Here is an 18,801-nt window from a genome sequence, read left to right as displayed (position 1 = left end):
CAAGACCGGATGGCATTCCTGGAAACAATGTGTGTTGGTCAGGCACACGATGCCATCGCTGGGCTCAGTTGTTTGGAGAATAGAAGAGAGGCCTATGAATTAGTGTGGACAAGATTGGAAAAGAGATTTGGTTACCCCAAGAAGTTGATGTCGGAGGCAAAACACAATTTGCTGGATGGACGTCCAATCAAAGAATGGGATTCCAAGGCACTTACACAACTGTGATAAAATGTATAAATGCGAGACTAGCTTCAAAGCATGGGGAAAGGCAAGCCTGCTTGATAGTGATGATCTTCTGCAGAGGCTCTTTAATAAGTTGCCATATAAGTTAAGAGCAAAATTCCTCACTATCAGCAACAAGGGTCCAAACCATGGAACCTTTGTCGATCTTCAAATACTGGTGGAGAATGCTGCATCCGAAGCAGATAGTGAGTTTGGTTAGCTACTTCATCAGCCCAAAGAGCGAGAAAAGAAACAGTCTCCATCGTCACAGGCGCCGACTTTTCAAAAAACTTTGGGGGGCGAGAAAAGTGATGACGTCATTACCATAACGCCATTTTTCTTAACTAAAATAGTCTCTGATTAAGCTTACTGTCTTGTTTATATTGACACCTAGGTCGCAAACGGAATTTATTAGAACCACTGCTTGAAACGATTAGTTTTACGATCAAGACAGTGAAGTTATCAAAATAAACCACAAAAAATCATGGTCTCAAGCAGAGTGGAAACCCGCTATCAGTGGGAGTGGCCAGTCTTTTATCGAATAGTGCAGTTTTCTCATGATTGATCAAAAGTGGAAAAAAGTAACTGCAAAAGGTGGTCTGGTACTAAGATACTTCCTCAAATAGGCCATCTACCATTCTACCTAATACAGAAGCTATCACTAAGAAAACAAATTGATAGTTTTTTTTGTTTTGAAAGTTTAGACTGTGAAGAAAAAAAGAACGATTAATTTGTTTTCTCAATAATATATACAAATCAATACAATGCTTATTGAAGCAAAATACGGATGAGAGTTTTGAAAAATGCATTTTTTCTTTAAGCTGTATTCACGTAATTGTTCGTTGCGTCGTAGTTTCAACTGGATAAAGTTTTCTAAAATCGATTTCATGTTTGAAGTCACAGAAAATCTAACGGACGTTTGGATAACTCGTGAAATGAGTAACACTCAACCTCGCATTCGCTACCACGCATTTTGACTTTGAAGTTGCTCCTCACGCGCGGGAAGATAAGCAGTGTGTGACTGTGAGCATGCGTGCCGTGCGCATCTCAGTAGTAATTCACGTTCCAGAGAAAGCCATGCGATCAGCTGTTTTGCGGGCAAGAACAACGTAGACTGTTTTTCGTTTTCGGCATTCTTTAAGTCCGTTTAAATGATCCAAATCTATTTATCGTTGAAACACCACTTGTAATAGTCATTTTTGATGCCCCTCAACCATAAATTTACGGGGGGCGCCGCCCGGCGCGTATGTCCATCGTCCCATGGTTATGGAAATAGACAGTTAACACAAGTGACCATATGCAATGCTCAACAGCATGCAACAAAGTCGCCAGTTTCCCATCGGGACGATCCATGTATTTGTTGCAAAGGAATGCATCGATTGTGGAAATGTCAGACATTCAAGGCCAAGACTGTCGCAGAAAGGATGGACCTTGTTAGGCATGAATGGTTGTGTTTTAATTGCCTGCAAGCTGGACATAGGGTGTCCCAATGCAAGTCGAAGGTTTTGCGTTTAAAGTGCAACAAACACCACAACACTTTATTGCACCGAGAAGAGAAGGATACACAACCAAAAAAGGAGTGTGGCCTCAAGGGAGACGAAGATGTTGTTTCTGCTTGCAGCGCCAGCAGCAACACATTTGTGGGAACGAAAAACACCATATTCAAGGTACTTCCAGTCAAGGTGTGGTCCAGTGACCCCAAGAAGAGTGTATTTACATACGCCTTCATTGACGAAGGTTTGAGTGTGAATATATGCTCCACTGGCCTTGCAAAACGATTGGGAGTACCAGTGAAAAGAGGGAAGGTTGCATTGGTGACTACAAATGCGGTCACCGTGCAAAGCAAACAGATCGAATTTTTGAATATTCAGGGCTTATCTGAAAGCTCTGCCTTCACGCTCAATGACACTCTGGTGATGGATGAAGTGGTGGATGTAAGTTCCAGTATACCAACGGAAGAATTGGCAGAGTCATATCCCCACTTGAAAGATTTAAAGTTCCCACGGTTAAAGGAATGCAAAGTGGAGCTGCTACTGGGGAGTGACTTACACCAAGCATACTTGCTCAAAGATGTCCGCATTGGAGCTCCCGGTGAGCCAAGTGGAATGCATACAGCTTTAGGATGGACCATTTATGGAAAGGACGATGGAGACCATCGTCCTTTCCATAAATTGACGCCAAGCTAAGTACCTTGATTGTACATGAACTGGAGGTTAAATTGCATGCTGTGTATTTGTGGTCAGATGCCACTGTGGTGCTTCGGTACTTAAATAATGAGTCTACTCGATTCGGGACATTTGTTGCAAATAGAATTGCACTCATTCATACTATGAGCAGTGTTCCTCAATGGCGTTATGTGCCATCCACACTGAACCCGGCTGACCTTGCTTCAAGAGGTGTGTGGCCTGATAAGGTCGATTCTGCTGCACTGTGGTTCGACGGTCCAGCATTCTTACGTAAACCTATGGACAATTGGCCTAAACAGCCAGATTTTCTGGCGGACCTTGGAGAAGAGGATCCAGAGGTGAAAAAGAGCTTCTCAACCCAAGTACAAGAGACATCCAATGAAATCATGCACCAGCTGTTCGTGCGGTATTCTGACTTTCGGAAGTTGCAAGTAACTGTGGCGTGGCTACTGCGATTCAAACAGTACCTGAGACGAAAATGTTCAAAGACTTGTTCATCGCCTGCTGTAGGATATTTATCGAATGAAGAGTTGACATTGGCTAAAGAAGCCATCCTGAAATCTGTCCAACAGCAGGTTTACCCTGCAGCATTTGTTGTTCTGCATAATCACGAATCGTTTTGGTCCCCACTAAGTCTAGTATCGGAAACCCAATTGAAAAGGAGTCCCGCACTACGGACGTTGCAGTCTCTGAACCCTTATTTGGTGGATGGCCAGCTTCGTGATGGCCGGCTGATGGCTACCGTCGTTCGTGGAGGAAGACACAGTATCTCGCCGATCGATTCTGGGAGCGGTGGATTTCCCAATATCTACCCTTACTCCAACCTAGGCAAAAATGGTTTGCCACTGCCCCAAGTCTGAAGGTGGGAGATGTCGTTCTGGTTGTGGATGAAACATCTAAACGAGGGCAATGGCCCAAGGCAGTAGTGTTAGAAGTCATCCCAGACTGCAACAACCTGGTCAGAAGAGTCCGTGTACGAACTGCTGGTGGTGCTACATTCCTGAGAGACATTCGCAAAATTTGTTTGTTAGAAGGATGAATGGACTAAGTCTGTTCTTGAGTAGTGAACTGAAAATGAACTTTGAAATTAAGTTGAACTATTAGGCTATGAGTGAACTTCGTTTGGTGCACATTGATTGCATGCTCAATGTTACCATGTGGGATTTGCATGTATAGTTTCATTGTACTGTAGTATTGTAGGTAGTCATTTACTAGGCCTAATGTCGCAGTGGCTATTCTGTTGTTGTGTGACTTGTGTCGCCACGAATTGTGTTGATTCCGCCAAATAACTATTTGTGCTTGCGACCGGGAGCCCCAAAAACTCCACTAATCTCGGTCAGCCCCTTTAAGTATCATACTAGTTTGTTGTCGTTAAAAGCTTACGTTTCGTTGCTCGAGATGGGGTGATTTACCTTATCTACTATACTCCCTATTTTGTTTGGTAGCTTTTTTTTGCGTTTCTTTCCGTTTTAAAGCTACAGTTGTTGACTTCCGCTTTGGAGGTGGGTATGTAAGAAACGCCAATTATTTTATTGTGCATTATTTTGTCTGATGAAAAGCGCCCTTTTTTATTTATTGATTGTTCTACCCACAATGCCTTTCGTGTGTGGAAACCGATTACTAAAGACCTCGTTGTGAATTTTGTAGCTTGAATTTGAAGGAAAGTAATGTTGGCTGGAACTTGGATTCCATATCGTTTTAAATCTTGATCTGTACTTCACTGAATTAGTTTAAACTTTATTTGCGATCTTGCTTTATGCCGGATTCGACTTAATCGTAATTGAATTGATTGAACGCGAAACCAAAATACAGTTATACTAGTTTCTAGTGCTGTTTGGATTGTAGCAGTTCAAGAAAGTCAGTGTACACCTTTACGTTAGACTTGCCCGCTGTTCTAAACTCCTGACAATATAGGTGCGCCTGTCAGAGTGCCAGCGACGCATAGTTTACAATATTGTCTGGGTAATGCATGCTCGCTATCTTCTTGAGTAACTAACTAACTTCAAACGCGTGTGGTTATTTCATAAGTTGCGCTGCCGTTTGCTAAGTCTTTCATGAAATGAATTCGGCAGTAAAATGATGGCCGTTTGCAGCAGCTTAATAGCTATTGTTGCGCAACAGATTGCAACTGCACGTGCCCTAATTGCGTGTGTGCACGAGCGTGCGCCAGAGTTGTAGCAGATCAAAAGCGCGCTTACCGTGATGTATTTCTTGGAAAATAAAATACATGCCACGTAACGTACTTACCGGTAATGCCACTCTTTCCCGCAGTGAGTCTTTCCTAATAACACGTTTGCAATTGTTGCAGAAATGATGATGAAGCTGGGCCCAGCACTCGAAGTGCCAGTGAGCCACTGACTAAATATTTTCGCTCATCAATGACAAAGAACAGGAGCGACAAGATCACGAAATTGCTGTGCAATTTCATTGTTGCCGATCTGTGCCCCATTAATACTGTGGAGGGTGAGCATTTCCAAGCACTGCTTAATCACCTGGAGCCACATTACCAAGTGCCCGGGCGACACTCCATCACAAACCACATCAAAAAAGAGTACGAGGAGAAAAAACTAGCCTTGAAAAGAAGGTTAGCATCAACGGCTCACTTGGCCTTAACCATTGACTTGTTGACCAGCTGCGCCATGGAGTCTTTCCTTGGCATTACTTGCCATTTTGTCATGAAAGACTCTAATTCATCGTGTCTGCGACTTGCACGGTGTGTGCTGCTACTAAGCCTGTCACTGCAGCACACACTGCCGGTAACATCGTGCGCTGGATCAAAAGCATTATGGAAGACTTTGCCATTGATCCTTCGCAGGTGGTTGCAGTTGTTACTGACAATGGCGCAAACATTGTGAAGGCAATGACAGAGCTAACAGAGGATTACAACTGGATACATCACAGATGCATGGCGCACACTCTTCAGCTATGCATTAATGACTGCCTGAAGAAAAGCCAGTACGATCGAGCAAATGGTGAGTGAACATTGCGTGTGCGCCATGCATCTTGTACAGCACTTCCGGCAGTCGTCAAAAGCATTAAACTTAGGCAGAGATACAGAGCCAACGCAACAGAGACGAGAATGACCCGCCTTCTGTTGAGTTAATAATGGACTGCCCAACCCGGTGGAACTCAACATACCAAATGATCGAGTGCCTATGCAGGTACCAGTGGTTGGTGCGGCAGGTCCTGGAGGACATGACTGTATGTTCTAGGAGCGCGTCAGCTCATCTAGAGCTGCGTGATTCGCACTGGATCATATTGCAAAGCCTCGTCAAGCTTTTGGAGCCCATGAAGGTAAGCATGAGACGAATACTTTTGTCTGGAGACTACAGAACTATTTTTAATTTACGACACTAACGAATTTCTTTGTATTATTTAGATTGCCACTGAATTTCTGGAGGGTGACAAGCATGTCACCATCGGAGCCGCTCTACCCTTAATCAAAGGGCTGCTGGAGAAATACGCGAAGACCAGCGTAGGATATGACCGTAACAAGTTGCCATTCTCATTGGATATGGCAAGCTCGCTGAAAAGCAGATTCTCATATGTCTTTAATCCGAACCCCAAAGCGTTGTGCGAAGCCATGCACATTTCGACGTGCTTGCATCCCGCCTACAAGCTTTCGTATCATAGTCGAAATCAAGCTTTTCAGGTATGTAGACTGTCAGATCTTACAACTGTTTGATTGCTTTGCACAGGGTGAAAAAATATGCCACCCACGAAAGTTTAAAGTTTTGTGGGCGACATTTCTTGGTCACCCCGCGCACGTGTTTTGATTAGTTTTTCAAACGTGTCAGTTACGACATGACTAGGCCAGCGTTGGTGTCTTAACACGATCTTAGCTGATGCATTGGTTATTTAATTCAGGTGAAAATCTTAGTAGAAAACCACGCAACGTCGTTGACTTCCACGCGCGTGCAGCCAACGGGAGGTGTCAGTTCTTCCGATAGCCCCGACGTTGAGCCAACAGAGGTGACGCCATCAGGCGATGAGCCAAGACGCCAGACCACTCTGACGGAACTCTTCCCCATGGGCAGGGTCCAGACGGAAGACTCCAACAACAGTGATGATGATGAAATCAGCTCAATCTCAAACGAGATTTCCTATTTTATGAAGCAGAAGCTTGCTTTTGGGCAAGCTGATCCGCTTTTCTGGTGGAAAGCAAACGAAGGCGAGCTATCGCTGCTGAAAAAGCTAGCCGAGAAGGTGTTTGTGATCCCAGCGACCTCGGCTCCAGTGGAGCGATCGTTTTCAAAAGCTGGCCTGACCGTCACGAAGCTGAGATCCCGACTAACGGGTGACCATGTCGATCAGCTTGTGTTCTTAAACACCAACATGGGCCTGGAGCTGTAGACGTTATTTTGTGTTCTTTTTTCGCAAATTTTCATGGCGTTTCTTTCAATAAAATCACATTTTGCAGTGTGGTGAATAGTTGTGATATTCGAAATCGAAAATAAATTGAATTTCAAATATTCAAATAATTGAAATCGAACACCCCTATTGCCAGCTCATTGTACTGATTTGTTGCACCACTTGATGTCAGCTGTTTTGCTCCTTTACAATACTGCAATGCTAATACTGCAATACAATACTGCACAGGCCTGCAATGCTATATGGTAGCGAGACATGGGTATTGAGAGAGAGTGAACTGGCAATCCTGAGAAGAACGGAAAGGTCAATGGTGAGAGCAATGTGTGGGGTGAAAACGAGAAGGGAAAAAAAGGACTGAAGAATTGTTGGATATGCTAGAGATGAGAGAGACCGTAGACCAATTGGCAAGGGCAAATGGAGTAAGATGGTATGGACATGTAATAAGGAGGGAGGAAGGAAGTTTTCTTAGAAAGGCACTAGATCTAAAGGTGGATGGGAAGAGGAAACGCGGTCGTCCAAGAAGAACGTGGAAACAACAAGTGAAGGATGAATTTAAAAAAGTCGGACTGAAGGAGGAAGATGCAAGGGACAGGGTGAAATGGAGAAAGGGGATTAAAACAATTGCTGCACGGAAACAATCGGCCACCCCCACTAGTGGGGAACAAACCGACGATGGATTATGATGATGACAATACTCCAGTGAAAAGGAACTGTTACAGCATGTCCATGAGACCAGAGGACGACAACCACTACGAAAGGTACAGTTTGTATACATGCTTTGTAGTATTTGGAGAAAGGGTTTGCATGAAACAAATATAAAAGCAGGCTTTAAGCTACTGGCATTTTCCCTGTGGACAAAGAAAAGTATAAAATTTCCCGACTGGATAAATTCAAATTGGAGTTGTATAATAAATGGCAATCTAGTGGGTGTTCAAAAGATGAAGAAGGTAATCCAATTTTGGAAAAAGCCAGTCCACAGGAAACTGAATGGTCAAGAATTGTAGAAGAAATGCCATCCACCTCATCAATCTGCAACACTTCCACACTGTCGACGAGCACCACAGTACAATCACGGATCAGAACAAAAAAAGACATCATCAATGAGTTGCTACTTCACGCTCCCGAAGGGATGAAGTATGAAATGCGGCTTGTGCCAAAAGATGAATCGGTTTCAATAGAAAGTGTGTTAAAATCAATAGGACGACAAACAAATTACAAGTAAAAAAGAGTGAAGATGAATGGAAGCATTTTAAGTTAACAAATGGAACAATGTCATGAAATGTCAATGTCATGAAAAAAAGTATCAACACCCTAACCCAGTGTTTCTTAACCTTTTTTACTTTATGGCGCAATGGGCAACCAAAGCAAGCACAAATTTTTTTTTTGCTACGGTATACCAGGGTTTCTCTTGAATTACTTGCAAGTTTTTCAAGACGAGCAAGCAAGCAAGACTCATAGTTTCAGTATCTTTACAGCACTACACAGTATATGCTCATTGCTCAATGAGATAAGCCAAATTAGAAAAACATCTTGTAATTAATAAAACCTTTGATGTTGCAACACAGCAACAGGCCTAATTTCAAATTATGAAAACATACAGCACAAACTTTTGTGTAAAAAGAAATTTTGGTTTGACAAAATATCACCACACCATTCAATAAACGGAATACCGGTAGCCCAGCAAACAGAAAACATATACACCTTAACCAGTGTGCCATAGATGGTTGCCAAGTTCGTGCCGGGGAAATGGAAAAATGTTGGGGTCTGCTACTATTCGGCGAGTCCGATTCGGTGAGTTCCTAACCTCTAATCCCTAACCCCTAACTCTAAAACGGCAATGATAATTAGGCTACGGTACCCGATAATTAAAAAAAAAAATTTGAAAAAATCCCCCGTTAGGGATCGGACTCACCGAATCGGACTCACCGAAACGGGCCATTCCGACCCTTTCTATAGCCGAAATCTCAAAAGATTGCCAATAAATTTGACATATTGGAAGTCTTAAGTACGCCTTATGTACAAAGTCTATTTAGACTTAAGTAGGGTATTGGTAGACTTCCATCACCTTAAATCAGAGACATAGCCACAGGAGGGGGGAGTCGTTTTTCCAAAATGTCATCTTTCCCCCAAAAAACATGTTTTAATACTACTACAACGTTTTAATACCATTATGGAGGTAAGAAAATAGGCTATGCACAATTTTTCGAAACAACGTGCGTGAGTATTGAGAGAAGATCACTTTGTCAGCTTGATTCCACTCGATGTGTAGTATAAAACAATTTTAGAAAGAGCATCATATCAAACGTTGATCTGCAAGAATACAGTAAAAACTCATGAAACTGGAAAGCAGTGCAAATTGAGCAAAGGCACTAAAACGTAAACCACTCTAACCAAACGAGACTGATACAATACCAACTTACGCTATTACAATAATCTAACGAAGCTGATAGTTGACATTGCCACATCCATGATTGGAACATAGACTAATATTGCCAACATGATTCGATGAGCACCACAAAATAAAACAAAAAAATTATCATTTACTAAAATCATTACATGGGCTAAAAACAAAAAAAAAATAACACTTTTCATTTTTAGCAACTGTGTTTTTATTGTAGCCTACAGTAGTAAAGTCTAGACTCTAGATTCTAGAACGTCTTCCTCGACAAGTTTTGCAAAGCCAATTGTAATACAACTTACAATGCATTCATATGAAATAGAGATGTACCGATACCAATATTTTGGCCGATACCGATCCCGATATCACTTTTTTAGGCCGATACCGATACTGATACCGATATTTTGGCCGATACTTTGGTGTTACAAGAAGAAGCAATTTTGGTATTTGCAAGGAATTATATCAAATGCTAAGTTTTACCTTATTTGCATAAAACTATTAAAAAAACCCTTTCAATTGGCATAATTTATTAAAGATTCAAGAATCCAATCTCAACCGCATTGTTGTGTCATAATAGTAGGTTTTAGTAATGAAAGGCCATCGTAATTGAGGATTGGGGTATAAGGGAAGAAACATTACATCACAATTGGGGTTTTTGAAAAATTAATAAAGTGTTTGCGCAAACTCTCCAAATAGGCTATCATAATTGATATAAGATGTAAAATGTAAACCAAGTGATTTGTGTAGTCGTACAAAAACTATTCGACAAGTAATGTGCAACCTAAGGGCGCTTGTTTGGTTGAAAAGCTTTTTTTGCCAGGCCAAGACTACTCAGACTGTAGCAAAAATGCACAATTCTGCATCGCTCCCACCCCGCCAAACGCTCAAAAAACCCGTGCAACTCGGCTGCCCCCAGCAAGCCGGCTCCACCAGTCGGCGATTCAACTTCCACCCTTAGCCGCAACAAACTCACCAAGCCCAAACAATGACACGGCAGAATAAGTAGGCCCAAAAAGAAAGCAATGGGACCACAAACCCTCACTAAACCAATCAAAATGGTCCCGTTGCGCCCAAGATGACAACCTCATTGCAAAAAAAGGAGCGTCCCCCCCCCTCCCGGCCACCAGCACAAGGCTGAGCACTCACCAGCACAGCGAGCTGACACGACCGGCCAACCACAATGGTGCAGCTTCCACACTAGCCATATCAATTCTTGTCGATGTCAATTCTTGCTACAAAACGGCTGCCGAGAAACATATAGTTGATTGGATGGTCTAAATGGCTAGCGTGGAAGCTACACCATTATGGCCAGCGAATCGCAACAGCCCGCCGCACCAGTGAGCGCTCAGCCCCGTGCCAACAGCAGGGAAGGACACCCCTCCCACAATGAGGCCGCCATCCCAGGCGCAACAAGACCACTTATCGATTAGTTCAGTGAGGATTCGCAGTCCCACCGCCCCCACCCCGAGCCCACCCACTCCGCCACATCATTGTTCAAGCCTGGTGAGTCCACCACAACGAAAGACGGAAACCAAATCACAAACTGACAGAACCAGCCCACAAAAAACAACCAAGCCACACGGGTCCCTCAAACGTCCAGTAACGCAAAAACGATGCAAAACTACACATTCCCGCCACCTGGGTAGTCTTGGCCTGGTTTTATCCTCTGCTGAGAGTAAAAAAGAAAGACAAATGATAAATATTGGAAAAATTGAGTCTCCTTCACAACTTAAGAATCGAACAACGCAAAACTGCTGAAACAAAACGTTTTGTTTGAGTGAAAGAATCACTGTAAGCAAACAATGCCAAAAGGTGCGTGCATGAAGTCATGGGAGTGTGAGGTATCAAAAATTTGAACAGGTTGTTATTTTTCTACTTCAATGTGACGTTAGTTACTACTTTAAAAAAATCTATATCTTTGCTTCTGCAGAAAATCCGCAGCAAACGCCTTTTTTTACATGTTTAGTATCGGCCACAGTATCGGCCAAATTTTGCCAATACCGATGCCGATACCGATACTCAAAAAATGGCCGATATCACCGATACCGATATATCGGTACATCTCTAATATGAAACACCATAAAGCTACTGGTACCTGCCTACTAATGACAGCTGGCTTGTTCATATTCAATAAGAGTTTGAATATTTTTCCAAAGAAATTCTTGCACAAATTCTTTAGCTTGTCGTTGGCTTTTCAAAAATGCATTCAATGCATCAAACAATCCTTCAAAGCTAAGAGAACTACAGCAATTCAAAATTTCAAAATCTTCTGAACTGCAATGCAAAATTATATATACAACTTTGGGAGAGAAGTAATTTGTGTATAATGACATGATGCCTTTAAGAGATGATCTTCAACAAAGCAATTGGGTTAAACAGGATCATTCAATTTAATAATAGAACAAGTTCAAACCTGTTCGTTTCAACTCTCATATCCTCGTCAGAAAAACAACAATCAATTACATTCAAAGAAATGAAAGATGAACTAACCAGTGCATTACAAAACTATCCAGAGATGCATTGCGTGTATAATATATGTATAATTCACAGAAAAACCGATTTTGTTAACCAGTAACTCTTAAACGTTCACGTGCCATCACCCCTTAAACATTTTTTTCATCCCTGTTTTAAAAATAGATTATATAAGCTATTCTACGAAATAGTATAGGATTGCATGGTTTGCAGTTCAATGTGATGCATGAATTTCGTAGTCCTTACAGAAGTTTAAGAGTGTAGCATAATCTTGCTGAGTCAATGCCTAGGTAGCAAATATAGCATTGAATATACTTGGATAGTGGTTTAATATTTTCATCCTCCCTCCCCGATAGCTCCTTTAAACTTTTTTTGCACTTACTAATCTTAAAATCGCCCATTTTGAGAAATCTGGTGTAAACCATAATAATGGGGCCATGTCTTTTACGTGTCTGCCAAATAGGTGTGCGGACTGTGGCGTCAGTATAAATTTAGGTGAGGTGCCCGGTTATTGAGGTACTATTCAATGTGTCGAATTACACTCATAATCATATATCAGAACAAGAAATGCTACTAACGAGCATCTCGTTGGACAGCAGAACGAAAGTTTTTCTCGAGATGTACTTCCAACACTTGATGAATGTCTTTGTGTTTACTTTCATTTGCATAAATAAACATGAAAAACAAGGGAAACACGATGCACTTGTATTCGCATCTAGGATGATTATTGAGATCTGGAAAAAGGCTAGAATACATGCCATGGAAGAGCGGAATATAATGAGAAAATAAGAAAAGAGACAAGTAATATAGACAAGTGTTAAAGAACAAGACATCAAGCGGGAAAAAGCAAAGAAAGAAAGAATCGAATTTTCAATCCGCGTCCGCGTGTGTCAAGTTGTTCGATGTTGCACACAGCCACACAGTAATGCTGACGAAACAGTATATACTGTAACTATTGAGGAAGATCGAGTATTTCTTAAAGATCAGAGGGGAAAAAGGATTATGTTGATTGGTGGGGTTGACAAGGAAGTTGCTGAAAAAGAATATTGCCAGTTAACTAACTTGCACTGCACTCTAGACAGATTGAGAACCAATGTGACGGACAGAAAAGCAATGCATCTTCTTTCTGCAACCACTCTTAGCCTTGGACTTGGACATAACATTAATGATGTAGGTATATCTTTCACGTAGCAGTATTCGACGTGCAAGAATCCAAAACCGAGTGACTGAAAAGGAAAGGGCGAAAAGAAGCATTGAAGACAAGGAGTTATAGTTCATTGGGATGGAAAAATTGACATTGTCTTGCATGGTTCAAGGTTGAGATTTTTGAAAGAATGAATAGCCCTAGGCAGTACTTACAGTGAACAAATCGCTATGAAACTTTGGGAACTTAACTTTTTAACCATTTGAAGCTCAAAAATATATTATGAGCACTTAAGAAAAAAAATTTTGGACCACCCTATTACACATAAATAAGTCATGCCACCAGTATAAACATTCACGCTCTTATCATTGCTTGCCATTTAGCTGCACAAAAGGTATTCAACAGAGATTAGCTGCCTGAAAAAAACCCTCTGCCAACAATTAGACTTAGTTTGAGACTAGAATAAAGCAAAATTCAAACCTGAGATCAGACTTTGCACTAATGTTGAGCATCAAACATCGACCACAAAAGTGAGTGCTAAATGAAAGGTCTATAATATTAGTTTCCTGTTTAGAGCTTTTACTCTGAATGAACTGTATATTATAGAATACACAGTCTTCTTTCAAGCTTCTTTTGTCTGTGATATGACCTGAAAACAAAAAAAAGTTGGTAAACTAGATGTAAAGTGAATTCATAAGTTCTGTCTTTAGAAAATAACTATTCAATAAGAGTTGGAACAACCACACAGTTATTTATTCAAGCAAGGTAGCTAAAATCATAGGCGCCTAACTATTTTTTTGGCCGTGGGGGCGAAAGCGTGTTTCATCAGCAACAACGTAAATTCAGCGAAATGTCACGCAGATGGATGACGTAATTATGTCGTCACACTAGGATTGCTTTTATTGCCACACTCGGAGTTATCGCTACGTTCGACCTATCGTTAATTATTATAAACAAAACTCGACCAAAACACATGCTATGCGTCTGCGTTGGCTAGCGGTTGATGGACTGCGATTCTTCAAGCAAAGCACAACATAAAGTTTAGCAACGAACAAGATTTATTAGCATGAAACAAGAGACGAAAAGGTTTACTAAAAGGTATTGTCTGTAAATGGAATGAAAATACTAACTTGATCATACGCTTGAAAATATACCTGTTGAAAGCAAAATCATTCATGTTTACATCAATTCAACAGCACGTCACCTTGAATAAATTTAAAAGTTGCTGACATCCGTAAACAGCCCTTGAAAAATAGTTACGGAGAGACGTTTGATTAAGTTTTCGACTAGACATTGCTCCCTTTTCACTACAATATCGCAACTTATCGCTGACCAGCTTTCAAGTTTCAATTCGCTGTAATACGCCCGTTTTCGTGTTGCAAATGAAACAAAAGATGCGCATATTCCCCGACTTTGATCGGGTTTCTATGGCAACGGGCGTGTGTGCGCCATGCGGTTTGTACCAGCCCTTGTTGCGTTGGTTAGTGGTTACCTCGAGCCGAGACTTCAAGTTCATTTTCACAGCAAGCGGTTCACTACCGCCACAATTCTCTGCAGAGGTTTCGACTTTCGAAAGCGACACCGAGTCTGCTTGCAAGCGCATTAAGCTAAACGCACGCTGCGTCAACGTAGCAAATTATGTTGTTTTTGGGTGCATTCAACATCTGATGACATTGAATCGACGCAAAATGGTAGATTTTTGCTATGTCTCAGGCAACAAAATCAGTCATTTTTACATTAATTCAACGTCTGCAGACGTTAAATCAATGTAAAAATGACAGATTTTTTTTGTCTGGGGTGGGATTGTAGCATCGCCACTCGTTCTAATGATTATTTAGCGCGAAGCTGTTGCGGTTTGCATTTAAAAATGTTTTCCTGCTGCCAATCGCTAGTTCATCTATTGTTTTATGTATCACTGCAGCATAAAAAGTTGCTCCCACGCATAAATATGCGTGGGGGCCTGGCCCCCACGGGTTAGGCGCCTATGGCTAAAATAATACAAAAAGTTAAATCTAAGACTGTAAAAAAAGCAGTGATCAAGGATTTTAAGAAATTGAAACATACTATGATTATGTATTCACTATTCAAGGATATCACAAAGAACTTTGACAGAGAAAATTAAGGCAACTGAGAACTACTAAAATCAAGAAATCAAAATAGATTTTATTGCTGTTTGTAGTAGTACACACATCACAAATCTTATAAAATAAAATGTTTTTTGAATATAGGCTATTACTTCTTTAAATACTTACTTAACCATTCTTTATGGTATGCTAGCATTTCCTGATACCATGCTTGTAGATGATGATTACAAGAATTGGTGCTGTTCGATGAAACATATTCTCTCTGAAATTCAAAAACATGTCAATAAAACAATGATCAAGAATCATAACTTAGAAAACCTGCAAACCCCAACACTACATTCACATAATGTCGTTTATAAATGAATTCATTCAAGTAATAAAAATTAGAAATACTGCACAAGCATCTAAGCTCCTTTATTTTTCCAGCAACCAAGCATAGGCCACCAAAGCTCTTTCCTGGCAGCCAAAATAATAAATCCATCAAAAATCTGTTATTAAAAATCCGTTTATATCATGCTTTTGGTTCATTCAGATGTGGACGTTGCTATAATAGCATCTGGACTGGAAGCCAAACGCCGCTGTCCAAAATGAGGCCTGAAAAGGATTGCCATTTTTCAAAAACGTCAATTTTGAAAAATATATATGCTTTTTTAAATGGACTTTCAGGTTAAAATATGGCACGGTTGCAACACATAGGCTATAATACTTCATACTAGTAATCATGCTGTTGACAAAATCATCCCAAAATGCAATATTATGAAAAGCAAGATCTAGATTCAAAAAAAGTTGCCTATTCAAACTTGATGTTTTGTAAATAGGCTACTAAAACAGAGTTTTTTAAACTACCTGGAATTCTAAAAAAATTAATATGTTAGAATTGCAAATATGGCAATCCTTTTCAGACCTATTCTTGGATGACAGCGCTTGACTTCTAGTCCAGACACTATTATAGCGACGTCCACAATTCTGGTAAGAACAATGCAAACAAAGCCTTGAAGCACATTTGCAGTTGAATTTCTCGTCAGCGTGTAAAAACCTTTGCCTTGTTTATGAAAATCTTGTAAATGAAACTGAAGAGAAAAAAGTTTTACAAACATACGCAAGTGAGAAAAAAGTTTCAAATACCAACAAAGTGTAGAAACGTTGGCATGTGGAAGCGGGTGACCTTTGACCAAACATGACCTACAGGCGCGGTAGTTACGGAGGCAATTTAACGACTTCTCGGCAGCTTTGGTTGCGATGGCCACCGGTGCCTTAGAGGCCTGCTGGAGAACCTTTCTAATGAAAACGGACAATACTTATAGTAAAATGAATAGACTACCCCAATAAAAAAAACAATGCTACCTTTTTGGCTTCCAGCATATTTTTTCGTTGTTTTATTTGTTCCTCAATTTCAAGCAGAAGGCATTCTTGATAATCAAGTGACTGATAAATTGGCAAAATAGTTGAGTAACTACAAATTATATAAAAGTTCGATTTTAAATGATTGTTAATGTTGTTTTACACAAAGATAAAGTTAACTGTTTAGCGAACAGTAATAAAAAGGAAATGCAACTTATAAACCATCAAGCAGGGAACACAAAAACTGCTGTTGATCAGCAAGTTTTTATATTTGTTGTTTTTATAAACAAGTTGAAAACATTGGTCACTCCATGTGCTTCTTCACAATTTCTGCTTCAGTCCAATTATATAAGTTACAATCAAATTCATATTGAACAACTGTATTACAAAAATACAAGCTTACAATGGCAAACTTTGAGGACTTTGAGTAACACTGGTATTTTGGCAATTATCTTGTCTTTTTCTCGACTTATCTTTTTCTTTCAACAATGTTTTGCATACATCCTGGCAAGTTGATTCTAAGTTTCTGAGTTGGGTTACATCCAAAGACATTATTTCCTAAAGATTTTAGGGTATAATATCAACAGCAGCACTAATTTGTTGTTGAAACTTGTTTGTTTATAATAAAACTCTAAGTAAAAAATACACATCAAAGCTAATCACACTGTAGACAACGTTGGTTGAATGATCAGAAAGGTACAATTTCGACAATCCTATACCAGTATGTTTCATTAAATTGATCATGTAACATGCACTACTTGATTGGTTGATTGAATCTTTATCCTCGAACTGGGAAAGCTTCTTGCAGAGCTTAATCCTGGCAGTTTCGCATACTTGTAGAGCAGGGTTTCCCAAACTTTTTTGGGCCATGGACCACTATTTGTGAATCTGTTTATTCGTGGACCCCCAATTTCAATACAAAGGTAAAAATGAATAAAACCGAATTTTGTTTATTTAAAAAACTGACATCAGTGGGACGGATGGGATTGCTTCTTATTGCATAAGTCATCAATTCTCGGAGTTATTTGTGAAAGGCAAACTCATATAAGTCAGGGTCCACGGAAAGTCTGAACCTGTAGGGCGGTAGGCAATTTTGTCTTCATGTTGGCAAGAGCTGAAAATGCTGTCTCACACATATAGGTCGTGGCAAAAGGCAATACAATTTTAGTTGCCTTTTGCGATAGCAATAGGTATTCCTCCACAACACTCAAACAGAAAGATGCAATAGCTGTTTGATTGAAACTAAGCATTAAAGTTCGACCAGATGATAATTCGTCTAATTCTTCTTCTTCGCGTCCTGACAGATCAGTCTTTGTAACAACAAAAGGGTTTACGATCCAGTCAAAATTCTCATATGTCTCTTTTAAAAAGTACTTCTTGAAATGTGCAGAAAGCAATTCCAAATGTTGTATAACGTCAAGAGAAAATCAACTCTGTATTAATTAAGAACTGCGGCAATTATCTTTGACAGGGTACGTAGGCTACTGTACAACATATATGTGTGACTTTTTAATTTCTTGTCATGTCGCCACGGTCCACCTGTGCAGTCGTCGCGGACCACCAATGGTCCGCGGACCACAGATTGGGAAACCCCGTTGTAGAGGCTTTGAATCACTAACGCAGGCCCGGTCACCCAGATTGACAGAGTGAAGTTTCAGATTGATTAAGTCTTGTTGCCGGGGAACTATTCCATCCATTAGATGCCGCTGAATGGAAAGCAGTCCTTAACTTGCGTTGCTCAAGCGCACACCCCAAGAGTCGATCCAGCGCAGCTTGATCTTGAAGCTTCTTCGTTCCAGAAGTGACGTGCTAACCAATTGAAGTATCGGGGCAGACTTGGTATAAAAATGGCATGCAAATCCACTTCTTCCTTTTTCACAATGATTTCGACCAAATGATCAGCAGCTGCAAAAGGAAGCCGATGTTCTGCAATGAAACTAGCCAACTGATATTCAGCACAAGCAACTTGAGCATTGTAATGGAATCCCTGTTCACTTTCTTTCTTAAAAAAACTTTAAACCTTGCAGGATTTCTTGATTGCAAAAACATTCTTTGCATGTGCTTTGCTGTCCTTGTGACGTAAAGGATCTCCTTTTTTTGGTATCTTGAATGTAAGGTTGCAGACGGTACCTCCAAATACCCATTGTCAGGCATTGTCGGGCATTGTCAGGCATTGTCGGGCATTGTCAGGCATTGTCGGGCATTGTCAGGCATTGTCAGGCATTGTCAGGCATTGTCGGGCATTGTCGGCTTCTCGGGGGGTTGTGGAGCATTTCTAGGGGTTGTCAAGCATTTTCAGGGGTTGTCAGGCATTGTAGAGTAGCTACTTTCAGGCATTGTTTGGAATTTCCAGGCATTGTCTAGGATTTCCAGGCATTGTCGCCATTATCAGTGGTTGACGGGTTTGTTAGGCATTATAGAACATTTTCAGGCATTGTCAAACATTTTCAGGGCTTGTCCAGCATTTTCAGGGGTTGTCAGGCATTGTAGAGTAGCTACTTTCAGGCATTGTTGTGAATTTCCAGGCATTGTCGATCATTATCAGTGGTTGACGGGTTTGTTAGGCATTATAGAACATTTTCA

The 18,801-nt window shown here is 40.6% G+C and overlaps 3 protein-coding genes across 4 annotated transcripts; 2 read left to right on the top strand and 1 right to left on the bottom strand.

Annotated features, from left to right (window-relative positions):
- Positions 1-229: 229 nt before the first annotated feature.
- On the top strand, positions 230-2,408 carry LOC145766772 (uncharacterized). Its single transcript, XM_082578481.1, has 2 exons — positions 230-428; positions 1,591-2,408. The coding sequence occupies exons 1-2, from the start codon at positions 230-232 to the stop codon at positions 2,406-2,408; spliced, it is 1,017 nt and encodes a 338-aa protein (XP_082434607.1).
- A 2,785-nt stretch (positions 2,409-5,193) lies between these two features.
- Positions 5,194-6,864, top strand: LOC145766764 (E3 SUMO-protein ligase ZBED1-like). Its single transcript, XM_082578473.1, has 4 exons — positions 5,194-5,380; positions 5,458-5,702; positions 5,788-6,060; positions 6,276-6,864. Exons 1-4 carry the CDS (start codon positions 5,194-5,196, stop codon positions 6,759-6,761), a joined length of 1,191 nt encoding a protein of 396 aa, XP_082434599.1. The 3' UTR covers positions 6,762-6,864.
- A 1,493-nt stretch (positions 6,865-8,357) lies between these two features.
- On the bottom strand, positions 8,358-16,842 carry LOC145781759 (uncharacterized). 2 transcript variants are annotated; one of them, XM_082593433.1, is made up of 6 exons: positions 16,622-16,842; positions 16,222-16,330; positions 15,046-15,139; positions 13,274-13,442; positions 11,273-11,451; positions 8,358-9,089 (listed from the first exon to the last, which is right to left on the bottom strand). In XM_082593433.1, exons 1-5 carry the CDS (start codon positions 16,768-16,770, stop codon positions 11,280-11,282), a joined length of 693 nt encoding a protein of 230 aa, XP_082449559.1. In that variant the 5' UTR covers positions 16,771-16,842; the 3' UTR covers positions 8,358-9,089; positions 11,273-11,279. The 2 variants fall into 2 exon arrangements, with proteins under 2 accessions (XP_082449559.1, XP_082449563.1); XM_082593437.1 differs by having other exon boundaries at positions 11,277-11,451.
- Between the last annotated feature and the right edge of the window lie 1,959 nt (positions 16,843-18,801).

This window comes from Aplidium turbinatum, chromosome 1, assembly GCF_918807975.1.
Source record: "Aplidium turbinatum chromosome 1, kaAplTurb1.1, whole genome shotgun sequence".
NCBI lineage: Eukaryota > Metazoa > Chordata > Ascidiacea > Aplousobranchia > Polyclinidae > Aplidium > Aplidium turbinatum.
Note: the sequence above shows the minus strand (reverse complement) of the source record. Positions and strands in the feature narration are given on the sequence as shown.